General features: G+C 36.1%; 1 protein-coding gene across 1 annotated transcript in view; it reads right to left on the reverse strand.

Annotated features, from left to right (window-relative positions):
• Window positions 1-8,137: 8,137 nt before the first annotated feature.
• The window catches only part of TBCA (tubulin folding cofactor A), a 181,708-nt gene continuing 163,254 nt past the window's right edge, over window positions 8,138-26,591 (reverse strand). The window contains exons 2-5 of the mRNA XM_015571646.1: window positions 19,137-19,242; window positions 12,426-12,512; window positions 10,313-10,387; window positions 8,138-8,250 (exon numbers count right to left, since the gene is read on the reverse strand). Of these exons, the coding sequence (XP_015427132.1) occupies window positions 8,212-8,250; window positions 10,313-10,387; window positions 12,426-12,512; window positions 19,137-19,242 (307 nt within the window). The 3' untranslated portion in view covers window positions 8,138-8,211. The remainder of the gene's footprint in view (window positions 8,251-10,312; window positions 10,388-12,425; window positions 12,513-19,136; window positions 19,243-26,591) is intronic.

The following is a 26,591-nucleotide window of genomic DNA, read 5'->3' on the forward strand; positions in this document are numbered from 1 at the left end:
GACCCAGAGGAATTCTCCTATCTGCCACTCAGAAGGGCCCTCATTTTCATGCTGGCACACACACATCATCACAGTCCTGGGAGTTCAGTTAATCTACTGCTGGTAGCGTTTCCTCCTGGGCTAAGGGCTATGCTTCTGTGAGATGGCCTGCCCACCTCCCCAAAAGACATGGGCTTATTATTCTGGTCTCTCCACCCAGCTTTGCATTTTCAAATCACTTCAGACAGGGCAGTGTAATCAGAAGGTCACCTGCTTGGACATCAGGAGGCTTGTGCTGCACCTGGTTCTCTGCATAGAGAACTAGTTGACAGTGGTCAGCCCTTTCACTTCCCTGGTGGCTCCCACTTCCCTTATCTGTGAAATAAGAAACCATTTGTATCCATGTTCTCAAGTTCCTTCCACTTCCAATAGCTTCCAAGACTGCCACTGCTGAAGCTTTCATCACATTTAATGCATTCGGTATTTATCTACACAAATATGAAAGCTCTTAAAAGGCAGGAATCAGATTTTATTCCCTTTCTTGACCCCCAGCACCTAAAGACTGAACATTGTAAAAGTGTAACAAATATTTATTGAATTAATGGGACAGTAAAAATCAAGACCGTGAAGTACTACATTTCATTAACAATAATAGTAGTAGCAGCAGCAGGAAACTTTTTCTTTTGAGACATACTATATGCTAGGCATTGTGCTAAATACTTCATATGGTTTGTCTCATTTAATTGAAGGAGATGAGCTCATATTTCCTTTTCCCCCCTGTGGTAGCCACTGCTAACTATAATCCATTCACATATGGATTTATCCCTACCAGTAGAACCTCAATTTTGCTTGGGGCAGCAACATAAATCTTAGAAAAAATGACCTCCTGTATATACCCTTGCTTTTTGAGGTAAACCATATGGCCCAGTTCTGGCCAATGAGATGTAAGTAGAAATCTATTGGGTAGAACTTCCAGGAAAGTTTTCATCTCCCAGATAAAAAGTGGAAATGTCTGTTAAAATTTGTTGTCATTTCACCTTCTCTTGCTTCCTGCCTGGCACTTGGACTCAATGGGTGCAGGCAGGTGCATCAGTTGTCCTGTTACCTGTGGACAAAGCCACGGGTAAAGGCTGGAAGAACAGAAAGTGATATGGAGCCTGGACCCTTGCTGGCTTTCTTCAGTGGCTACATCAGCCCTATGCTTGCCTCCAGACTTCTGGTTATATGAAAAAGCGAAATCTCCTAATATACACCTTGCCTACATTCCATCCTTAACACTATAATGGGTGTTTTCCCCACATGGAGTACTCCTGACCTTTGTTTTTATAAATTCTGGCCTACTCACCCTCCTCCCACCAAGAGCCATGTCACTCCTGCCTCATCGCAGGCTTCTTTATGACTCTCTACCTCAACTTTTGTTTGACCACTTCTTTATTAACTCTATTTCTCATTTTCTATACTTTTGATGCTCTGGCATCTGGGGTCTAGCTGACTAGGGAGAGACTGCCCAATTTTTAGAAACAGCAAACAACTCACCAAGAGGTGTGACTTTCAAATGCAAACTAACCAATCCAGAGCCCTTACTCTGAACCACCTCCTTTATGTAGCTTTTACACCATAGGAAGCAACATTCATCTACTTTAATCACCCCAGTTCCAGACTGGACAACTATGGATCACCCCTACAGCCCAGAACCTCCAGAAATTATTTATGTTAGTTAATCCTAAGCCTACTCAGCTGCTTACCCCACCTCAACCATTCCTTCCCACACAAAACACAATAAAATCTGGTGCCCATGCTTTCTCCTCATTCCTTCTGCCCTGGGCCTTTCCTATGTGGTCCTACATGGTGTGACATGTCCTCTCTTGGGAACTGTAAGCAACACACTATCTTATCAATGGCAACTGCCTTCTGATCTGTTGGCCTCACCATACCCAAATAAATGAAAATCCCAGGTACATTTTAAACAACTTCCAGGAACATTACCCTACCTTCTTTGTCCATCTTCTCATGCCATAGGCCAAGATATACACAGCTATAACAGGAAGAAGGTACTGTTTTTATTGCACTTGCTATTCTTATTCTAACTTCAATACTGCACTTGGTTACCATTGTTGACCATGGATTATAAACCCTTTAATTAGGAGTAATTATGGCGTCTTTTGACAGACTTAGTTTTTCCTTTGCAAAAGTCTACAATATTAGATGCTTAGTTGAGGAGACAGGAAAAGCTAGGTAGACAGGGATGGGGACCATAGGGGGAGGGTGGGGAGGGGGCAGGAATTAACCTGGGAACCCAATTAGGGTTACTAAAATGCTCCAACTGGGCAGGGAAGAAAGGGCATATGTGGGAGACATGAACTTTAAAATGTATGGATATTGCTAAGACAGACAGCATACAGATAACTAATCACAAGGCAGTGAGGCCAGCATATATAAAAAAATATGCACCTTTTCTCCCCTTCTTCCCCTTGGTGCAGGGCACAATGGATACCTGATGTTCTTGTTGCAGGGGAGCACATCCTCTGTGCCCATATGGTTTATGGCCATGTGGGACTCTACACATGGACTAATGGACTTTTCTTTTTTGACTAATAAACTTTAATTCACATGATGTTCTCAATAAACTTTGCTCCCACTGTTTTTGCCCCTGACTTCATTCTTTGTTTTCTTGAGACAAGAATTCGGACTCAACATCCTACATTTTTTGTTTCATAGTGATGATATAATATACGCTGGAAATTTAACAAATTGGGCACATGGATTCTTAGACTGTTAAAGCTGAAGGGGGTCTTTAGGAATCATCTAGAGACCAGACTCTATTCTAGTCTAAGATCTCCTGTGGTCTAGAGAGGTAAAGTGCCTTTTCCCTCGGCACACAGGGAGCCAATAAGATTCAAAAACATAAATAATTTAAATGAGTGACTTCCTTCTCTGTTGAGTACTTAGTACAAAGTCACAAAGCTGACCTTGGTCCTGCTCTCTCTAGGAGGAGAAAATAAAAAGCAGTAAATGACTAGAGCTCAGGTACAAATAGGGCTTCCAGGTAGAGATGCAGAAATTGACTACATGTGTTAATCTTCTCTTTTTACTAAAATCCCACTAAGAAAATGCTACATAATAAAAAAGGAATCAACTCACAAGGACAAGAACAGGATAGGAGATAACAGTAGATGAAAGATGTAAAAGCAATTTCTAAAAATGAAAAGTAGAAAGAATAGTAGTAACTGACTTGGCAGAACAAAGGATAATATAAGTATTTATAGAGGCATCTAAGAGGAGAAGTGAGGCCCTTTGCCCTACAGCATGTTGTAGGATCTAAGAGTTGGATGATTTACATCCTTATTCCTATTCCAACGCTCAGTGGGTTCACTACCTCTACTTTGCCAAGAAAGAGGTTTATTCTCTAGAGAAACTGAACTCTATTTTATTTTTTCTCAATAGATAAATGACTTTCCTAATTCCATTTATTTATTATCCATTCTTTACCACTAACTTGAAATGCCACTTCTATCAGATACTTAATTGATAAATACTTTGGGCTGTTTTGGGTTTTCTATTATATTGACTGATAATTTACGCTTATGCTGGTTTAAATTCAGTAGTTTTAAGTTTCACTATCCAACTGTCTTACCTCCAACATTTATCCCCTCTTCTCCTTATCAATTCTCCATTTTCAAGATTTTCTCTTCATTTATTTTTCTCTATGTCTATAATTTTGATAATTGTGGCATTACACTGATATATTAATTTGTGGAGAATTGCCAGCTCTGAAATGTTCTCACTGTGTCTTAGATTTCCTATTTCCCTATACTCTCACTTCATAATATCAATTTAAAATTCTTTGTTAATTAGTTTCATCAATGTTTTTCTTCTAGCTTTTTCTTTTTATATTGAAGTTTTTTTACTCAGCTGAAATTTATTTTGGTGTGAGAGGTGAAAGAGATCCAGCTTTACTCCCTCCCGCCCCCAAATGGTTAGCCAGTTATCCCAAAGTGATTTATTAATCTACAGGGGTCTGAAATAATCTTATCATATACTAAATTTCCAGATACATATTTGTGTTTGCTTTCTGGGCTCTATTCTCTTTGGTCTTCTATTCTTTTACCATAGTTTAATTATTGCAACTTGACAGTTTTAAGTGAGCAAAGCTAGTTACCCTTCATCACTATAGTTTTTCATATGTCCTTTCCAGCCATTATTACCTGTTTAAAAACATTTTTCTAACTGGATTTGAGAATAATTTTCTAAAATTCCCTCTCCTCTCTCCAAACCTTGTCTCTATTTTATTGAATTTACAGATTGACATAGGGAGAAACCACATTTTGACAATATTAACTTTCCATAAATAGTACAAGTCATTTTTTAAAATGTCTTCTATGACTCACAGTAGCAGTTTACAGCAGGTCCTTGGGTTGCATCGGAGATCTGTTGCTACAGTGAGATGTAATACGATTTTCGCCTAAGTCAGAACCCCCCTACATAAGCACCTACATCACTCACATGGAGCACATACACAGCAGTAATGAAGTGAAACAGTAAAGAAAATACAAAAGAAAGATAACAATTCCTGACCTTTACTTGTGGTAAATAAATAATAAAAAAACATAAAGCACATATGTACATACATCGGAATGATGGAACTTTTTTTTTTTTATAAATAAATGGGAGATGGCGAGGCAACCACGAAACGATGTTCGTCGAGTCTGACGGAACCCAAGGACTGTCTGTATTTTCCCATTATATTTGGTTATTGCTGGCATATAGAAAAGCTTTTGGATTCTATGTATTTCTATCACTTCAACTCAAACTAAGTGGCTTAAAAAAGCAGAAATTTATTGTCTCACAGTCTTAGAGGCTGGAAGTCCAAAATTTAGGTTTTGACAGCCATTATCTCTTTCTCAAGAGATCTAAGTGAGAATCTGTTCCTCCCAGTGTCACCTTGGTGTCCCTTGATTTGCAGCCGTATAATACCAATCTTGCCTGTTGTCATATGGCCTTCTCCATATCCTCACACTGTCTTATTAGGATATCAGTCATATCAGATTAGGGGCCTACCTTACTCTAGCAAGACCTCATCTTAACCAATATCTGCAAGGACCCTATTTCCAAATAAGGTCATATTCTGAGGTAGTGGGGGTGGGGATTTCAACACATCTTTTGGTGGGACATAATTCAACCCATAACAATTCTATATATTCATTTTGCAAGTACCCACTTTAATTTCCTCATTGCTTCTAATCATTGTAAGGATGACAGACTCGTGTTTTCCTGATATATATCTTATCAACTGCACATGAAAATAATACCTTTTCCAATATTTTCATTTTTATCCTTTAATTTCATTGATCAGTACCTTATCACATAGCCAACAGGTACTCATCTTTAAAAGTTTTGCTTCATGCCCTGGTCAGATAGCTCAGTTGCTTGGAGCATCATCCTGATATGCCAAGGTTGTGGGTATAATCCCCATTAAGGGCACATGCAAAATCAACCAATGAATGCATAATAGGGTAGAACAGATTGATGTTTCGCTCTCTCAAATCAATAAATTAAAAAATAAAAATTTTGCGTTTTTTGAAGTTTGAATTTGATTACTATTGAGGTGAAACATTAAAAAAACTACCCATTTGCATTTCTTCATTTATGAATTGTGTATTTCTATGCTTTCTCTATTTTTTTATATAGTGGGGATTTTTTTCTGATTAATTTGAAAGGGCTCTTTGTGCATTAAAAATATTAACCTCTTGTGACATGATAGTACCTTGTCAACTATCCAGCAGTCAACAGAAAGCACAAAACAAAGGTGCAGATCTACTGTAACACAAATTAATTTTACCTTTCTGTGCAACAGTCCAACATATGAACAAATACCTCTCATACTACAAGAGCATTAAGACTAACAGTGAAGTGCAATGTAGATTTATATAAAGCACTCTTGAAAATTTCAAGTACACTAATACTTGTAACTTGTTTCATAATGCACCATTTCTAAAGCATTCAATTTCTTTCCAACTAAAGCACTCAAAAGATTATCAAGGACTAAATTATCTGATTAACCCTTTCATGCCAAATGCTTAGCAGCTCTTGCTCACATGCGTGTCAAGTTTATACTGACATTTAAAGCCTTGACTTGCCATCAAAGGATTAATCTGTCCTTGGTTTATCTAAATGACCAAATAATAAGATTTAAGATAACCAGCTGTAGAATATGTCCTTATTAAATTTGATAGAATTTTTAAAAAGCCAAGTAATGTAATGAAGTTTGCAAAGTAATTTGGATTAACCAGGTTTGACTGCTCAATTTGGAAGTGATTCAATATACAGGTATAAGCATAGAGACAATTTTTAAATATTAGGCTTTAACCAGAAAGTTCCTGACCAGACAGTCGAGAAATGTTAAATGAACAACCTATATAAGTGTAATATGCAAATCGACCAAACGGCGGAACGACAGGTCGCTATGACGTGCACTGACCAACAGGGGACAGACGCTCAATGCAGGAGCTGCCCCTGGTGGTCAGTGAGCTGCCATAGGGGGAGCACTGCTCAGCTAGAAGCTGGTTGATGGCTGGTGAGTGCAGCGGCAGTGGCGGGAGCTTCTCCCGCCTCCATGACAGCGCTAAGGATGTCCGAGGGCTTCTGGACTGCAAGAGGGCACAGACCCGGCTAAGGAACCACCCCACCCCTGAGTGCATGAATTTTCATGCACTGGGCCTCTAGTCTATATTATAAAAGGCCAGTGGCCATAACGCTGTAACGACCAAACGACTGGTCACCAGGAGGTGCATTGATGGGTCTCGCAGCATGGCAAGTCTCAGTCCCGCCAGCGCAGCAGGTCTGGGTCTTGCGCGATTTCGCATGCTGGGCCTCTAGTATACATATACAAAAGCCTAATATGCAAAGTGTCTCCTTGGGAGTTCGACCTACTGGGAGTTGGAGCGCTCACTATGACATACGCTGGCCACCAGGGGGTGGCATGGAATGAAGGAAGGCCTCGCTGGCAGCTGGGGAAGGGAGGCCCCAGCCAATAGCCGCTAGGGAACCTACTCATGCACGAATTCCACGTACTGGGCCTCTAGTTATGATATAATGTTTTAACCATCTTTCATTACTCATCCCATTCCTTCCCAAGGAACTTTTTACATACTTATCCACCTGGAACAAAATAGGAATAAGGATAAATAACCTAGTTCTTAGGATGTTGATACCTCTCCAGAATGCAAATGTCCTAAAAGCCCAGCTGGAAAGCTGCTGTCCAGGCCTTTGGGGAAGTACTTTGATTTACTAGAACTGAATCCCCTTTAGCCAAGAATGTGCAAGTGAAATTCTAGAACTTAATAGCATTAAAACTAGTCTAGATTTGGTGACTTTACACATTCCACACGTTCTATTTCTATTTATCTATAAACTTTCTTAGAAATGATGTGCCCTTTGCTGTACAAAAAACTATAGAAAAAAGTTGGGCTTACTACTTGGTTCTATCACTTGTATGTCTTTGTTTTGCCTATCTATTCTACGGAAGCCATTGTATTATCTGTGCAAGGACTAAGGACACCTAACAAATGGTAAGTGATTATACTTTACCATGACACTATGGCAACAATGTGTAAAACTTTGTGCACATTCACTTACACAACTACTCTGACAGCTTAGAAGTTTTATAGATGGAATTTTTACAAAAATCATCTTTTTATATATTATTGTATCAGGGTAGTGTTTTTCACAACCCAACAGCAGGTGGTTATGATGACTATTTAAAAAAAGGAACAGAATAAAAACATCTGAGAAATTGTACATATTAAGATACTCCTTGTTTTATGTATATATAGACCCTGCGTGTATGTATTGAGTCACAATAGAAAATGTTTCTTAGTGAAGTTTGTGATCTAAACAGTTTGAAAAGCTCTGTATTATGTTTGGGATGTGATGGAATCCTTCATAGCATTCTTTCTCTCACTCCAGAAGTTAGAGATGTTCTTGCTTTTCGCTTATTCTACAAATATTTATTTAGCAACTGCTATATGTTGGTTGGGAGTCAGGTGTTGGCAGCAGGGAGAAAAGGCAACATTACTTTTGGAAATTTCTACCTACTGTTACTCAGGTCTAGGATTTTAAAAAAAGCTTAAAAACAAGTTAATGCTGAATTACTTACAACTGTTCTTAATTTAATGTGCCTCTTGGCCATAAAAATGTAAGCAGAATGTGTCAGAAATTCCCAGGAATAATCCTTCACAGAATGGTAAGCTTTGTGCTGCTTCTCATCAGTACCTGAAGAGAGATCCAGTATAAAATCTATAGTTGAGATAGGAATTGTCTAAAGATACACACACACACACACGCACACACACACACACGTTTTTTTTAATCTTTCTTTCTTTTTGGCAAGAAAATAATTTTTCCCATTAAACAAGATTCAGGCCCTGGCTATAAAACTTCTTTCAATATTATTTTTCTCTTATTTTTAGGGTTATCTATATCCATATCCAATGATATGTTCTCTTAAAGCTTTAATTGGTCGGTCAGTTAACCATTTGCTATGAACACATACAATATTTATATATTTAGCAAAAGATTGAAATGAAATGTTTTACATTTCATTAAAAAAACAAAACACATGCAAATGCTTTCTTTAAATGATATCCTATTTGGAGAACTAAGTATACAAAAAAAAAGCCAACCTGTCCTGGTGATTAATAATTCCATTTACAAAATATTTTCAAGTCTCCTAGTACTAAAATCTCTAAAATTGAACATTAGTATAAAATTTTATATTGTAATTATCGTTTTTATTTCCTCACTCTTATCCCCTACTCAAGTACTTTTAAAATGGCATATAATGTTTTAAGATGATGACATCAATTTAGAAATGCTTCTTATGATGTTATTCTCTGATGAAGTAATTTTGTGCACATATAAAGATTTTATAAATGTTACATTCTGTGTTTTAAAACAAGGGTAGCCTTTATAAATAACATTAGGAAAGAACAGTATTATTTTCCCCTTCTCTAATCTTTTTGACATATCCAGTACATGCTTTGATTTCTAGTGATCATTTGCAACTTCCAAAATCAGACCAACCATATTCTAATTATGTATTTTATAGCTGCAAAAATTCAAAGTTTATTATCTTTTCAATTATTAGTTTTAAAGTTTAAATGCTATTATTACTATTTTGGTTCATTAGATCACTGCTCATGTGAGGCTGGTGATATAAGCTCATACACATTTTCTAAAAATAGAAGAAAACTAAATGAGTTGTCATATATTTTTAGAAAATAAACTCCCACGGTTAGGTAACAGACTTATAATTGTACTGAAAAAAAAAATACCCTGTGATAAAGCAATGCCCTTTTCCAATTAATCAAAAATAATCCAGGTTTAGCTATGGCCAGAGTGTATTTTGGAGCTGGCTCCTATCTTCCCAACTCTGTGCTCAGTGATGTCATGTTAATAGCTTAAAATCACTCACAGTGGCGGAATTTATACTACAAAAATCAGCAAAAGCTACAACCGAGAGGTTCCTCTCCCAACTCGAAGAGCCATTAAACATTTCCCAGCAAACCAATGGACAATAATTATTATTCCCTTAAAATACAATTCAATTCTTTATTGTTCATAGGAATCTTATTTGAATGGTTGGTGTTTTCTGTGTAAATCTGTCTTTCTGGAAAAAAAATTTAAATGTTTCCCATTAGTTTATAATAATGAAACTGTTAGGCTTTGAAGGCATAAATACGTGAGGCCTCATCCATAGAGAGGTTCTTCTTTTCTTATTAGGGAGATATACCCTATTCAGAATAAACTGTTAAAATTTAGATTTTTATGTAGAAAAAAATCAGGACTCAATACTGTTAGTTCATGCATTTATTCACCAAATATGTATTATTTATTTTTCAAATATGTATTATTTCTACTTCTTTTCCCTATGCCAGGCATTGTTATAGGTACAATAGTGAATAAAAATAATAAAATTCCAAAAAAATTTTTTTTGGATTTTTGTCTAAAAAAATAAAATGGTATTGATACCTGTTTTTAACTCAAGCCATGCTTATGAAGCAATCGAACAAATTTTAATTTTGTCAAAAAAGTCTGTGATTTAATAATGAAAGGTTAATTAAAATATTTTGTAAAAAAGTATAAAATAAACAATTTTATTAGACGAATTCATTTATTGGACACATTAAATTAGGCAAAGAAAAATATATGCAACTGCATAAAAAGAATCACATTCTCATCCTACTTGAACACACAGCAGTGGTCAAAACCAATAAAATGTGGAATGAATCCCAGGATTAATTGCAAAAAAGCACCCTCTACAAAAAAGTCAGACCTCTAACTTCACTGAATCCAGTACTAAACGTGCTTCTTTATATTCCTCAGCTTCTTCCAATTCTTTTTCATTCTCCTGAAATGAAATACAATGAAAGGAAGTTTATCTTTTTAAAACTTTAGTACTTTATTTTTACTCAAATATTACAAACCATCAATGTAAACAGCTCAAAAATTAAAAGAAAAAGGATCCCAAGCTTTTCTTACAGGTAACAATGGAAATAGGTTTGGTTTGGTTTCACTGTGTATTCTCACATCATAAGTGAAAAACATGTAAAGCTATTGACATTAAGTGAATAAAAATTTAAGAAAAAAACTTTAAAAATTTATTCTTGTCAACACATCACAATACAAAAGGGATTTTTTATTAGTCATGGACTAAAAGTTAAACATGATGATTTATTAACGTGTTACATATACAATAAAATTTAAAACAAAATAACCCTTCAACTAACTACTCACAGTGACAAAGAAAACTACTGGTGTCACACCAAAGTTAAGTACAATCTTTGAATTATAAAACTGAAATGCCTGCTTATTAATGAGCATTATATACCCTACTACAAGGAAACAAAATACTAACATCTTTCCTTTTCTGATATATAAAGACTGAAATTTTCCTTGATACTTTATACAGAACACTTTTACTGGTAAAAAATAAATGAAATAATATTACATAAGTTATTATGCATAGGAAACTTTGCTTGGTTTTTAATAAATAAATAAAGCTATGGTCAGTAATTCATGTCAGGTCAATAAAAGATGGAGCTATATAAGTTACAGAGCAGAGGGAGTAAAGTGTGTGTTTATTTAATATAAAACAAAGCAAAAGGAGTAAAAATTTCTTAATTCAGACTACTAGTATAGCTAAGAATTTCTTAAACCTCTATTATATCTAAACATGTCTTTGTTCTCTCTCAGTAAATATAAGCTCTTTGAGGGTAGAGATATTGTTGAATACACCCACGAATACATCATCCAAAGACAAAACTATTTTTTTCAAGCACTTTCTATTACTTTCTCAGCTACTAGATTCAGGAGAGAAAAATGTCATTTAAACTGTTAGGAAATACAGATGGTGCTTCTGTCTCTGGGTGTATTTTAATAGAGTAATTATTTCCTGCTTTCATCTACTTTTATTTCAAAATCTTAGCTTCATTTTTGGCTGTTAAGGAAAGTTATCCTGCCTTTAAAAGGTTCCGACAGGTAAATATGGAGCTCTATGTCAAAATTAAAGTAAAATGTGAACATTGCCCTTTCTCTCTACAGATTCAGTCCTAATACTATTTTGGTGGGAAAACAAACCTCATTCTTTCAAAGAATACATATGATCATCCTGAAAAAGCCATACATTATTTTTGTTATACAGAGAACAACTATGAGTCAGGAGACAGCTGTGTAGCTAGTAATTAATATTAGCTCAAGAAATATAAATATAAAATAAGATTAGTAAATGTTAGAATTCATCAAATTATTATTAAACAATAGTAACAACTGGCTTGTATGTAGTATTATACTTTAATCTGTGTTAGGAAGGGAATAAGATGACTTTTAATTATTCTTAGAATTCTTTATAAAATGACTCTACCACTGTATCACAAGGCATTTATAAAGCAAGTTTAATAATGTTATCCACCTCCAAGTTATTATGAGAGGACTGTCTATATTATAGGGTTTGTTTTCCACTTATATTAATTAAGGTTTCAATCTGAAAGAATTCCAGATCCTTTTTATTATGCCAAATTTATTTGAAACATCTGGATCTTCTAAAATTTCAAACAATGTGTAAAAAAAAGATCTTCATGTATCAAAACCAAATAATTCAAGATGCTGGGGTACATTATTAGTACCATGAATACCTAACATGTTAACTCAAATTATTTATTTAAGTTTAAATAAGCAGAATAAACATACTAGACATAGTAGTTTTACTGGAGGTATAACTTAAACACAATTTACAATCCATTAATTATTTTAAAATATACTAGTACACAAGGTAAGTGAACAAAATATGTCACCAGCTATTTTTCAGCATAAAAATATTTAAAATTTTGGCCTTTTATATATTAAATTGAAAAAAAATTTAAACAAAAGACAGAGAAGTCTTTACTTACTAATATCTGCAGAAGATCAGTATATGCAGCTTCCAACCTGCGCTGACAATCTGGGATCATCATCCGGGACTCTTGCAGGATCTCTGCCTATAATAAGAGTATCTGTGAGACATGCAGAAATAATAGAACGTATGTGTTTAGCTAACACCTCTGTAAATGTCTAAAGTGATTTAGAGGAATCAGAAAAAAAATTATGGATATGTAAAACAGTTCAATATTTTAATTTAAATTGTGTTTATTAGAAGTTAAAATGACTATCATGCTGTAAAATATATAAAATACAAGTTATAGATCTAAACCTATTTGGTAATCACCTTTTTGTGCTAAGTGAAAATTAACTAGAAAAGCTTTCCATAGAGCATTTATTTTAAAAGGCTATTTAAAATAAACTATTTCTCCTGCTGTCACGAAGCACCTTTATCCAAAATGGGATCAGCTGGTTATATAAATATCTCCTGCATCTTTTGAGTAATAAAGAAAAACAGTGTTCAGATAATATCACATGGAGATAATTACTGCATGAAAAAAGTTATTGAGTTATTGATCACATTGTGTGCACACTGCAGGAGGTTCTCACTGAAAGACAGAGGTAAAGAAAAATGAAAAGCAAAGACCAGCAGGTTCATATTTTTGATGCTTATCATGCATAAAAAGTTATTACTTATCCTTGGGCTTCATTTTAGGAGACAGATTATTCTCCCCATGTAGTTTGAGCCAAATTACCAACCTGGCACCCCTCTGAATCTGAACTTCTGCCTATTCCTCCTGAAGACAGACACTACAGAATTAAACACAGGAATATTTAACCCAGCAGATATTTCTGGACTTCAAATCATTCAAATCTGGATGGTAACATATAAAATCATAAAAAAATATCAAATCAATGGCTGGGAAACCCAATCAGTAAGAGGGTAAATAAGTTAGTTTCAGATGTTGGACCTCAAGTAAGTCTTTTACCTAAGGTGGGGAAGAAGCTATATTTCCTTAAACTATTCTCAGAAAGTGACACAGATCTTTTAAGTATTTATTTCCAAAAATTCATGTTTGGCCCTGGCTGGTGTTTCTCAGTGGTTAGAGCATTGGCCGGCACACCAAAGGGTCATGGGTTCTATTCTGGTCAAGCAGATATACCTGTATTGCAGGTTTGATCCCCAGCCCCAGTCGGAGCATGAGGGAGGCAACCAATCGATGTCTCTCTCCCACATCAATGTTTCTCTCTCTCTCCACCTCCCACTCTCTCTAAAAATCAATGGGAAAATATCTGTGGATAAGAATTAATAATAACAACAAAAAAGGACAAAAACTCATGTTTGACCAAATAACTTGGTTATATGGGTACAAAATCTGAACTTTTACTAAGAAGCTTTATTACCTAGCTCATATAAAATAAAGACAATTTAATGGCAATCATACTATATTTAACAGAAACTTTAATAAGTCCCAGTACCTTCCTCCCTTTCCCCAACAGTTTTGTCATAGCTCATACTATAAAAAAATTCAGTAATTCAGTATTATAATATACACGGATGCTCAGTCCATATTTTTTCAGGTGAAAATTTATTGCTGAACTTGTAATTCTTTTATTAATAAGGTACAGGTTAAAAATTTCAAATGCAGAATCATGGCTTTACTTCACAGCTAAGCATAGTATGCCTAGATATTTAATTGCTGTCACAATTATTTTTATCTGGTTTGAATACATGTGAAAAAAATCAGTGGCTGGCACATTTCATTAGGTAAGCCATTCATATTTCCTCTCCTATGGACTTCCCTTGAGAATAGCTTATAGAAATTAAACAAGATGACACAAATAGAAAGAATTAGGTCAAACACATGATAAGCCAAAATGTATACTTGTAAACTTTGTTAAAGCTTTAGTAAATTATTGCTGAAATAAACTTTAAACAATGCTATCCAAAATAACTTCTACTCATTATTTTATCCATTCTCACAGAGCAAGAATCATCAAACAGTTTATGAAAATGGGAGTCTGACCTATGTGAGGACAAAGTTCAGTCTTTCCTGTACACCAGCTCCAATTCATTCATTAAGCAGCCTATACAGCTGTAGAACACCAGGTACAGTGGATACAAAGATGAAAAAGAGAAGGACTCCATCTTCCAATCCAGGATAGGAGCATAAACATAAAAACAAACATTTGACACTACTTCTATAAGAACATGCCACAGGGAGCCAAAGGCTTCCAGTAAAGTGGTGACAATGACTTGGAGTCCATAAACCACATTTCTACCAAGGTCATAAATCATATACTTTACCTTATAACAATGAATTACAACTGTCAGAAATAATTTTAAAATACAGTATATAAGGTGTGATTATATAGTAAAGACATACTCAAAATACTTTCACTAAGCTAAATGAGTATTATCTTTCAAAGTGTTCCCTTTGGGAGGAAGTCACTCAAATGAATGGTGCCTCTGTTGAAAATATCTGAATAAACTGTCAGTTTATTCTAATGCTGACTATGACAAGATTGGGGTTAAGTCAGGATCTTGACACAGATTGGGAGGTACAAGGAACCTTTGGGGAACACAACAGGATGCAGTCCTACTAATGTCTTACTTTTAAAACAAATTACAATTTTTTGCGGAAGTTATTCAGATAAAATGAAAGTTATGGGAGGCTTAGCAAGGCTCAGATTATAACAATGAATAAACACTGAACTAAAATCTGATCAATTTCTTTTAAAATCAGATGGACAATCAGAGTCAGAAGGGACATAAGTGGTCATATAGTTCAATCTCAATTTACATATTAGAAAGTCAAGTCCCAGAGTGATTAGCTAAATGATAGGGTCTGCTCATAACTCTGATTTCAACTCTATCATGGTAGCAAGTCTCCATTGTGGCCCACAATGATCCTTACTTCCTGGAATTTCTGCCTTATGCAGTTACCTCACACATTGAATTTGGGTTAGCCCTATGTGACCAATGGAATGTAATGGAGGTGGGATTCTGGGACTGAAGACCAGAGGCTAGATCTTAAGAAGCCTTGCAGCTTCCACATGGGCTTCTTGGAATGCTCACTTTGGGAAAATCCTTCTCTCAAACAAGAAGAAATTCATTTGACTTATGTTTGTGATTACTGCTGAATGGTTATGGATGTAAGAAGAATCCCATGAGTCAAAAATAATCTGCTCTCTTAAACCCTGACAAGAACACTAATTACTTTAAATATAAATCATCTAAATTCACCAGCTAAAAGACAGACATTCAAAGAATGGATCCAACTTTTTGCTGTCTACAAGAAACTCACTTCAAACATAACAAAATAGACAGATTGAAAAGAAAAGGATGAAAAAAGAGATATCATGCAAACATTAAAAAAAGGAGTGGCTCTATTAATATGTAAATCTTATGAAGACTTATAGAATTTGAAGAGCTGTTAGTTCATCAAGATCAACATATTTGGGACATATTATATCTAAACGTTTTCAAATCCTCCCCAATTTATGAATAACTGACACACAAACGTCTTTTGTATACACACACAGAGGAGGGAGGCTCTCCTAGAAACTCAAGAAAATAAAAAGGTTTTCTTCCTGAAAACCTTGGGGAAGAAGATGTTTCAGGGGCCACTGCATTCGTTTTGCACCACAAAAAGCAACTACCTATAGAAAAATCCACTTTAAGTGATGACGTTTGCAAAATTAAGTCTGGATTAATTGTGCACTATAACCATTTGTAACATAATTTATAGGGTGAAAACCACTGAGCGTTCATAAAGCTGATTTAAAATATAAATCTTGAGATTAATCTGTATATATTTGTTCATACTTTCCTTTTACCTAGTGTCATCTGGATTTTATTCTCTATGCACTGGACTTTGGATTTTAAAGAAGTGAATTTGAAGAGATAAATCTGGGTGTTGTGGTAGGGAAGGAATAGAGGGTGTCAAGAGACAGGTATGCCAACCAGGAGGCTTTTGCAATTGTATAAGCAACAGATGATAGTGAACTGGACTAGGATAGTGGGAATAAGAAACAGGACTTGATGTTACTAGATGTGGTTATTAGAAAGAAAGAGACGTATCAAGAAGGGACCCACTAAATTTTTAGTTTGGGAATCTGGATGGGTGGAAGTAACCATTTACAAGAGAGGAGGAAAATAAGAGAGGAGATAGCTTTTTGTTTTAGGACAGTGGTTCTCAACCTTTGGCCCTTTAAATACAGTTCCTCATGTTGTGACCCCCAACCATAAAATTATTTTCGTTTCTACTTCATAACTGTAATTTTGCTACTGTTATGAATCGTAATGTAAATATCTGATATGCAGGATGGTCTTAGGTGACCCCTGTGAAAGGGTCGTTCGACCCCCAAAGGGGTTGAGACCCACAGGTTGAGAATCACTGTTTTAGGGGAATGGGTTGGGTTGAGGGAAGATCAAGATTTTTATTTTGGACAACCCCGAGGATATGTGAAGCAGGTAATTAGTTGAATATCTATGTGTATGTGTATGTGTATGTGTATGTGTATCTCTGGAGTGGTCAGGCCCAGGGATATAAATTTGGGAGATACTGGCACTAGGGATTTGGGGGATTTTGTTTGTTGTGTTATTGTTTTTAACTTCATGACTAAAAGAGTACCTGAACTGTATATATTAATAAATATCTGTTGAATGAGTAAATAAATGGGCATAAAGATGGTACTTAAAGTTATAGGAAATTACATAGAGAGGGATTTTAGAAATCTTAAAGGTTTAATAAAATGTGTGTGTGTGTGTAGAGGTGGGGTAGATAAATAAGTGGAGGAGGAGGGAGAGAGGAAAAAGAGTTTCAGTAAAGGAAACTGAGGAATACTGGCAGTGTAATAGAAAGGAAACCAGGAGACTATTCTATTAAAGATGCCAATATAAAAGTGTGTGTCAAGGAGAGAGTGGTTACTGTGTCAAATGCTGTTGAGGTTACATAAGGGAAAGAAATAATGTCATAACGGCTGTAACCAGGGCTAGGGCATGCAATTCACTCTAATATGAAAGAAGGTGCTATGGGTACAGATGTAGGTAGGTTGATAGATTTTGTGGTGGGAATATGAGGAAGTTCCCCTGATAGCCTCTTTTTTTGTTAGCCTAGAATGAATAGTCAATAAATGCTATCATGGGAGTAAATAAGATGTTATGGGAGCACAGAGGAGGGGCACCCAACTCAGCACTGAGGTGGAGTGTAGGGGAGGTGTAAAGGGTGAATAGGAATTAATAAGGAGAGGGAAGCTAAAAGGAGTAGGAAGAACAGCCCAGATGTGTGCAAATATCTCAGAGGCCTTAAAGGAGAAAGAGCATGTTCAGGAAACTAAAAGGCAGAAACTAAGAGGTCCAGGTAGGAATTGGCAAGAGATAAGGTTGTAGAGATAAGCAGGTATTGAAATCAAGAAAAGCCTTGTATGCAATGCTAAAAAGACCAAAATCTGTCATGAAGATAATCAAAAGTAGCTACTGAAAAAGGTAAAGTATATTTTATTTTGGTGGTCTTTACATCAGTTTGGGGAAATATTTGTGAATTTAAATATATTTAATACTAGAGGCCTGGTGCATGGATTTCGTGCCCGGATCCAACTGCCTGGCCTACGGGGATCAGGCCAAAACTGATAGTTGGACATCCCCTGAGGGATGTAGCAGTGCACCAAGTAGCAGGCGGCCAGGGAGGAGTCCAAGCCGGGGTCAGGCACTGCGCCACTTGTACTCATCCGGGCTCGCTGCATCTGCCGCTGCTTGGTAGTGCTGCCGCAGAGTTGGAAGAGGCTCCTGCCACTGCAGCTGAGCTCGCCAGCCGTGAGCCTGGCTTCTGACTGAGCAGTGCTCCCCCTGTGGGAGCGCACTGACCACCAGAGGCAGCTCCTGCATTGAGCGTCTGCCCCATGGTGGTCAGTGTGCATCACAGTGACTGGCCAACTGGTCATTCTGGTCATTCAGTCATAATGGTTGCTTAGGCTTTTATATATATAGATAGATAAGATTAGGTCATTTTTATATTTAATACTTAAAATTGGAGAGGCAGAATAACTTAATGGTTAAGAGTATAAGTTCCAGAGCCAGTGTCCAAAATGCCACTTAATAGTTGTGTGACCTTGGGCAAATTATTTGACCTGTGTTCAGTTTCTTCATTTTTAAATGGAGGTTTTAATAGTAAAGAAGTAAATAATAGGACCTTCTCAAAGGGGTGTTAATAAATTAGTTAATGTGGTATTCTGTAGATGTTAGCTACTATTTTTTTAAAATATTTTTTATTGATTTCAGAGAGGGAGAGAGAGAAAGAAACATCAATGATGAGAGAGAATCATCGATTGGCTGCCTCCTGCATGCCCCTCACTGGGGATTGAGCCCGCAACCCAGGCATGTGCCCTTAACTGGAACTGAACCCAGGACCCTTCAGTCCACAGGCCAACACTCTATCCACTGAGCCAAACCAGCTAGGGCAGCTATTATTAAGATATAATTTTACCTGCTTTTAAAAAATATTTTTCTTGCCTTTTTCTTTTCTTTTTTAATACTTTTATTGATTTCAGATAGGAAGGGAGAGGGAGAGAGAGAGAGAAACATCAATGATGAGAGAGAATAATTGATCGGCTGCCTCCTGCATGCCCCCTACTGTGGACTGAGCCCACAATCTGGGCATGTACCCTGACAGGAATCGAACCACAATCTTTAGGTACATGGGATGACTCCCAGCCAACTGAGCCACACTGGCAGGACTTACCTGCTTTTTAAGGGCATAATTTTCACTATCTTCAGCTTTCATTTTTTCAATCTTTTCTTCTTGTTGTTTTGCTTCTTTTTCATACATCATTTTTTCTTTGGCCAATCTAAAAATAAGCCAAAAACTTCTCAGAAAATTAACTCTATTAAACAGACCACAAGAAATAAAGAAACTATCCTATATAATAAAAGGCTAATATGCAAATTGGCCAAACAGTGGAATGACCGGTCACTATGATGTGCACCAACCACCAGGGGGCAGACACTCAATGCAGGAGCTGCCCCTGGTGGTCAGTGCGCTCCAACAGGGGGAACGCCGCGGGGAGCACCACTCAGAGCCAGAAGTCGGGCTCACGGCTGGCGAGCGCAGCAGCAGTGGCAGGAGCCTCTCCTGTTTCTGCGGCAGTGCTAAGTCAGACATCCCCCGAGGGCTCCTGGACTGTGAGAGGGCGCAGGCCAGGCTGAGGGATTCTCCCCCACCCCCACTCCCCCCCCAAGTGCACGAATTTCATGCACTGGGCCTCTAGTGTAAATATAAAACACTTAAAATACCAAAGTATATGTACTAGATGGGGAGTAGGGAAGAAGAAAAACGTTTTATCCATTTATGTATGATCTCCATGCCCGTTAAGTCCTACCTACATCTGCCTAAACCAAGTGCAATCTGTCAAAACATGCAATTCTTAAATTTTTAAAAAATATATTTTTATTGATTTCAGAGAGGAAGGGAGAGGGAGAGAGAGATAAAAACTTCAATGAAGAGAATCATTGATCGGCCTATTGGGGTTTAAGCCCACAACCTGGGCATGTGCCCTAACTGGGAATCAAACTGTGACTTCCTGGTTTACAGGTGGAGGCTCAATCACCAAGCCACACTAGCAGGGCCAATTCTTAAAGTTTTAGTTAAAAAACATATCCCATTATAACCACTGTATTACAATGTAAAAACAACACTCAAAATTATTATGTACTAACATTTCTGTCTTGCTTTTAAATGTTTTCCAAACTTTTATAAATGTACTTGAAAGAACATAATGTAAAAGCTCAGCTTATAAGAATAAAAAAATCAGTTTAGTGCATCCCAAATCCAAAACAAAGAAAGATTAGATTATTTTCAACAACTGAATTGTTTGACAAGAATTCACTGTATACATAATTTGATGCCCAACCTTCCTTGTGTGAGAAACTGGGATAGTTTAGACATGGTTCTTTCATGGACAAGTAATAAAAACAAAACAAGTATTTATTTACTAAAGCAAGAAAAGGTAGCGATAGAGATCAGGCAGATTTTAAACAATAAAGAATAGAGCAATACAAAGTTCTACTGATTATACCTTAGATAACCAAAATTAGACTAATCATAACAGCTCAACCTCCCCTAATTTTGGTTACATAAATTTTAATATAAAAGTATAGCCCTGGCCAGTGTGGCTCAGTTGGTTGGACATCGTCCCACACAATGCAAGGTCTCTGGTTCGATTCCCCATCAGGGCACATGCCCAGATTTGGGCTCAATCCCTAGTGTGAGGTGTGCAAGCAGCAGCCAATTGATGTTTCTCACATTGACATTTCTCTTTCTCTCCCCCTCCCGTCTTCTCCCTCTAAAAATCAATAAAAAAATCTTTAAAAAAATTGCTTTCCAAAATGGTGATATCAATTAATACTGAACCTGCGATGTATAAAATTTTCTGTTTCTTCCTTTCATCCTGGTGAACAACTGTAATTGTCAAAATTATTAAATTTCTCATCAAGTATATACTATACTGAAGTCTGCTATAGTCATAGTCTGTGTCTATTTGGCTATGTGTTCACTAAAAATAAAGTCTTCTGGTCACTAAAAAAATTATTAAATTTCTGACAGTAAGAAGAGTATGAAATGGTATTAAATTGTGGTTTAAAGTATTAATTTATTAAAACAGTAATTACTGTTGGTGGTGAAACAGCACCAGAATGTTACCAGTGATTGGACCTTAGTTCAGCAACCATGGCACTTGAGTTTTGGCTAAGAAAGAATTCGGAGCCAAGACTCAAATACAAACAACAGTTTATTTAGAAAGTCAGAGGCAGAAGTGAGCTATGGAGGAAGTTGAGTCAGCTCAGGAAAAAAGTTACAGAGGCAAAAGAAGAGCCCTTGGAGCGTAGGAGAAAGAAAGCAAACAGACACACCTGAAGGAAGAGGCATGAATGGTTCTAGAGCTAGCGAGCTAGACAGCACTTGCACTGGGTCCTCAGTCCTGAGGGTTTTTATCCTCTCCTTAAAGGCAGGGACCTTAGGGGAGGTATCAGTAGAAGATCTCAATAGAATATTCATCAGCTCTTCTAGGTATATCCTTTCATGGTCTCTACTGATTGGTGAGTACCAGGGCAGAGGGTCATTAATCATCACAGCCAGTCATCTCAGCTGGCCTTACTGCTTTTCTGGGCCTGGAGCTAAAACACAAGTAAGGCCTAGATCAGCGGTTCTCAACCTGTGGGTGGCGACCCATTTGGGGGTCGAACGACACAGGGGTCGCCTAAGACCATCTTGCATATCAGATATTTACATTACGATTCATAACAGTAGCAAAATTAGGTATGAAGTAGAAAGGAAAATAATTTTATGGTTGGGGGTCACAACATGAGGAACTGTATTTAAAGGGCCAGAAGGTTGAGAACCACTGGCCTAGATGTTATCTCTAATTTGACCAAAACTGTCTATGCGGTCAACAGACCCAGGGCTTTGTTCCTAAGATTATCTGATGTGGATCAGAATCTCATTGTCTTGAGGGCTTAATGCTTAAGAGGGTAGTGGTGCAAGGGTTTGTATGGGAGTCATATGAGGCTATTCTCTAGGTCCCTTGTTCCTCCTCCAAGGGGGTCTATCACATGACTATTGACATGTCAGAGGAGGAAAGGTCAGGGGAGGGCCTGAACGCATGATTAGTGATATGAAAGATCAGGGAGTCTAAATTGCATGACCAGTGATATGCAAAGGTAGGAAAGGTCGACCAAGGGTGAGATCTGTATTTCCCAGTTTTGCTGGATGTTAGGTACTATAGGCTTTTCAACCTGGTGACCTTTTGTACCTGGCCTATCTTCCAACTCTGCTCATGTCTGTCTAACTGTCTAATATAATTACTGGATAAGTATTTGCTAAATAACGAATGAGTATCCTCTGGTGAATTTGGCCTTTATTCCTTTCTCTAGGGAAGGCTAAGATTTAATAAAAAAATTTATTTCAATTAAGTATATACAGTCACAATTTAAAAATCTGTTACTAAAATATTGTTTTCTGTAACAAACATACATGTTCCTATAAATATAGAACTATATAAAAATTATAATGAACAAAATCTTAAAAATCATTCAAAATCTCATTGCTCAAATTAAGTACTACTGATCCAAAAATGCACAAAATTCTGAAATACAAAGTTAAAAAAATAGAAAAATTTTAAATTAAGTTTGGCACAAACTAATTTAGTAGCAAAATGTGTCCTCAGATGACATGAAACTACAGACTTTATGTATCCTACTAAATAAATGTGAATAGTACATGTCTCACTACAGAAATATTAATGTTTGATTAGGATCACTTCTCTAAATGCTATTATGTAAATGCATATATTACTGTTTCAAAACCTGAAAAATTCTGAAATTCAGAAATACACATGGGCCCAAGGGTTTCATAGAGACGATTATGGACCTGTATTAGCAATATTTTCCACTTGTCTTTCTCTTTAAACATCTATGTGTAAAAATTTATATTAATATATAAATACAAATATATATATTTATAAATTAATAAGATAATGTATAATTTCCAATGTCATTAAATATTCTTCTGAAAATATAGCTTTTTGTGTCTACAAGCATTTTTATAATATTAATACAACTTATTAAAGTGTCCTATCAGACATTTAGGCAACCCCATATTATAAATACTGTGATGAACATCCCTACTCATAAATTTTGTGTGTAATATTTTTTTACTATAAAATATTTAAAATATATCATGCCTGATGAGAAATAAGACTAAGTCCTTTTCTAGTAAACCAGTGATCATTTACTGATGAATACTTCCTTTTCCTGCTGTGATAAGCCACCTTTGTCATTCATTATTATTGGTAATACACAAATATTAAATCAATCTATCCTATTTTACCCTACTACTTGGTATTTTCATTTTAGTCAAAGAAAATAGTATGCCAGATTTCACTGTTTAAATATTAATAAAAATATCAAAATTTACATTAAAGAGATGTCAAATTAAATAGAGAAAAATAAGGAAAATGAAACATCAAGGGAAAAGAATATAGTAAATGTGATACCCAATAAGAGTTATAAATAGTACAGAAAAAAAGCAAGAGAAGATTTAAAAAAAAAAAATTTCCTAACCCTGGCCAGTGTGGCTCAGTTGATTGGAGTTTTGTCCCATACATCAAAAGGTGGTAGGTTCAATTCCTGGTCAGGGCATATACCCAGGTTGCTAGTTCAATCCCCTGTTGGGCATGTACAGGAGGCAACCAACCAATGTTTTTCTCTCACATGGATGTTTCTCTCTCTTTCTCCCTTTCTCTCTCAAAAATTAATAATAAATAAATAAATTAATTAATTAAATAAAATAAAATTTCCCAGAGCTGGAAAAACAACAATCTTAATTGAAAGGACTTCCTAATAGAATCAGTGAAATGCCTAATAGAATCAGTGGGGGGGGGAAAAAACCCCACATCTTTTTACATTGTTGGGAATTTCTAGAGATCCAAGAATATTAAAGCTCTTAATAAATAGGTCACCTATAAAAGGAAAACAAGTCAGATTGACATTACATTTCATGTTAATAACACTAGATACCAAAAGATGATAGAGCAATTCCTTGAAAGTTCAGAGAGAACATTATTTATAACCTAGATTTGTAACTAAATAGTGAGGGAAAAATTCACTAACTCACTCAGTACTTATTTACTAAATGACCACTATGTCCCAGGCATGATTTTATGTACCAAGGATATAGCAGTGAACAAAACTACATGTCTGTTCCATGACACTTTTTAGTGGGGAAATAAGGACAATACATAAGTAAAATATATAGCATGTGAGATTGTGATAAAGTGCTACCAAAAAAAATGCAGTGAAAAAGGACTGGTAGGTAATACAGGGGATTTGAAATTTAAAATAAGATAGTCAGGGAAGGCCACTTTAAAAAGAGGGTATGTGAGTTGAGATCTGAAAAATAAGTCATGTAATTAGTCATGTAAATAACTGATGAAAGAAATCATAGTCCAGGAGAGGTTTATTTAGTTATATAAAACTTCAAGTTTATTTACCAGTCCCCTTTCTGGCAAATTTATTTAAGAATGATCTCCAACAAGTTGAAGGTGAAAATCAAGAAAAGAAACCATGATCAACATAATGCAACTGTCTAATGAAAAGAAAAAAAGAAATCCCAGGATTAAAACTGTGCTTTAGGCCTGGAAAACAACCAGTCTAAACAAGAATCTGAGTGAGGAGTCTTATAGGAACATCTTTAAAGAGGAATAGAATAGATTCTAAAGAACAGATACCATGAGTAAGAAGGTCAAAGAAAAGTCATTCATGTGATTTTTTTCTCTCAATAATAAAAAATGAAAGACAATTAGAAACTCCAGGAAAAGCACATCCCACCCACAGAGTTATGGTTGTAATATGAAGCAACTGATTAAAAAGAAAATTCATTTATTTATAAGAATAATCTTCTTTGGGAAGCAGAGGATCACTGAGAAAGAAATGTAATCCCATACTACATACCATATTTAATATGCTATATAGTTAGAATTTATTTATTTTCAACTTTTAGAATAGACCTATGAGCAAAATACATCTTTCCCTGGTTGTTTGAAATATTCAATTTGTTTTTAAAGTTTGTTTAAAGCTAAGAAATGTCTACCAAATTTTTTTCTCATAAAAATTTAAGATGACTCTGGCCAGCCAATGAAACCTCCAGCATTTCATAAAAATTATACCACCACTGGTGTAATCAATTTCCTGTGTTAAATGCCTAGGTTTGAAGTCCTTAATATGATTTGCTTTTTGCTGACTGATACAGTTCTCTTCTATGACATAACTGATAACAAACTCTCTTGTCTCTGAAGAAATAAACAGTATTTTTGAGATTTTTATTGTATGAGAGATGAAGAGAGAAACTTTTTTTGAAGACCTAACATGAACAGATTTTTGTATACTTTAGTGCATTTAATACTTAAGTATTATTTAACACCTATTTAAGTATTAATCCCATTTTACAGTGCCTCCCCACAATGTTTTAACGAGTCTTTAGATTCAAAGAGAAATGAAACAGGATTTTTCAATATTTCAAAATAAATAAAATATGAGCCACCATATTTCATGAAACTTTGGCTAGAATGATAATACTAATGAAAATTAAGCTGAAAACAGATAGCAAAACTGATGAAAGAAGTCAGGTTGGATTAATGATTTTTGTATTTTAGCATTTCCAATGGCCACCATAGAATCTACAATCCATAAACTAGCCTTGTGGTGAAGTTCAACCAACACTTACAACTCATGAAGAGACAGTTACAATATTGGCATCCCAGGAACATGATATGTAGATTTAGAAAAAAGCTTGAATAATTCAAGATAAGCTAAAATTAAAATATCATAACCAAAGCAGTTAACACATACTGATCATTTATTATGAGCCAAATACTACATCAAAGCATGCTACATGCATTGTCATTTAATCCTCAAAACAACCCTATAAAATAGGTACCATTGTGAGTCCCATGTTAGTAATAACTAAACTGAAATTCATGGAGTTTATCCAAGTTCTCACAGCTGTTAGGTGCTAAAGAACTGTTTTATTCCAAAGTTTATACTCTTAGCCACTATCATAAGCTTTTTAAAAATAAATCTCAGACATTAGAACACAAAAAAGTTAAAATGCACTCAAATGTAATAGGCATTGTTGGAATTTGACAATTTCCATTGTTCATTGTGCCCCCAACCTTGACCTGATTGTCACAGAATTCCCTACCCGTGGTAGGCAAACCGCGGCTCGTGAGCCACATGCAGCTCTTTGGCCCCCTTCAATGTGGCTCTTCCACAAAATACCACGTGCGGGCGCGCACATATAGTGCGATTGAAACTTTGTGGCTCATGCACAGTAGTCGGTTTTCGGCCTGGGCAAGTCTATTTTGAAGAAGTGGCGTTAGAAGAAGTGGCGGGTGTGGGGCATTTCAGTGGTCTTAGGAACTGAGACACTGCTCCTCTATCCATCTCCAGGCCGGTCCGCCCACATGCAGATACACCCACATACGAGTACCCGGCGTGATGACATCATTGCACCAACCCCATCACACACACCCAGTACAAATACAGGTGTATGTGACAGGGTTGGCACCATAATGTACTTATGCAGACCAGTCACACATGTGTAGAGAGCAGCTACTGTGTCGAAAGCAGCTGCTGTGTTGAAAGC

This window comes from Myotis davidii, unplaced genomic scaffold (genome assembly GCF_000327345.1).
Source record: "Myotis davidii unplaced genomic scaffold, ASM32734v1 scaffold44, whole genome shotgun sequence".
Classification (NCBI taxonomy): Eukaryota; Metazoa; Chordata; class Mammalia; order Chiroptera; family Vespertilionidae; genus Myotis; species Myotis davidii.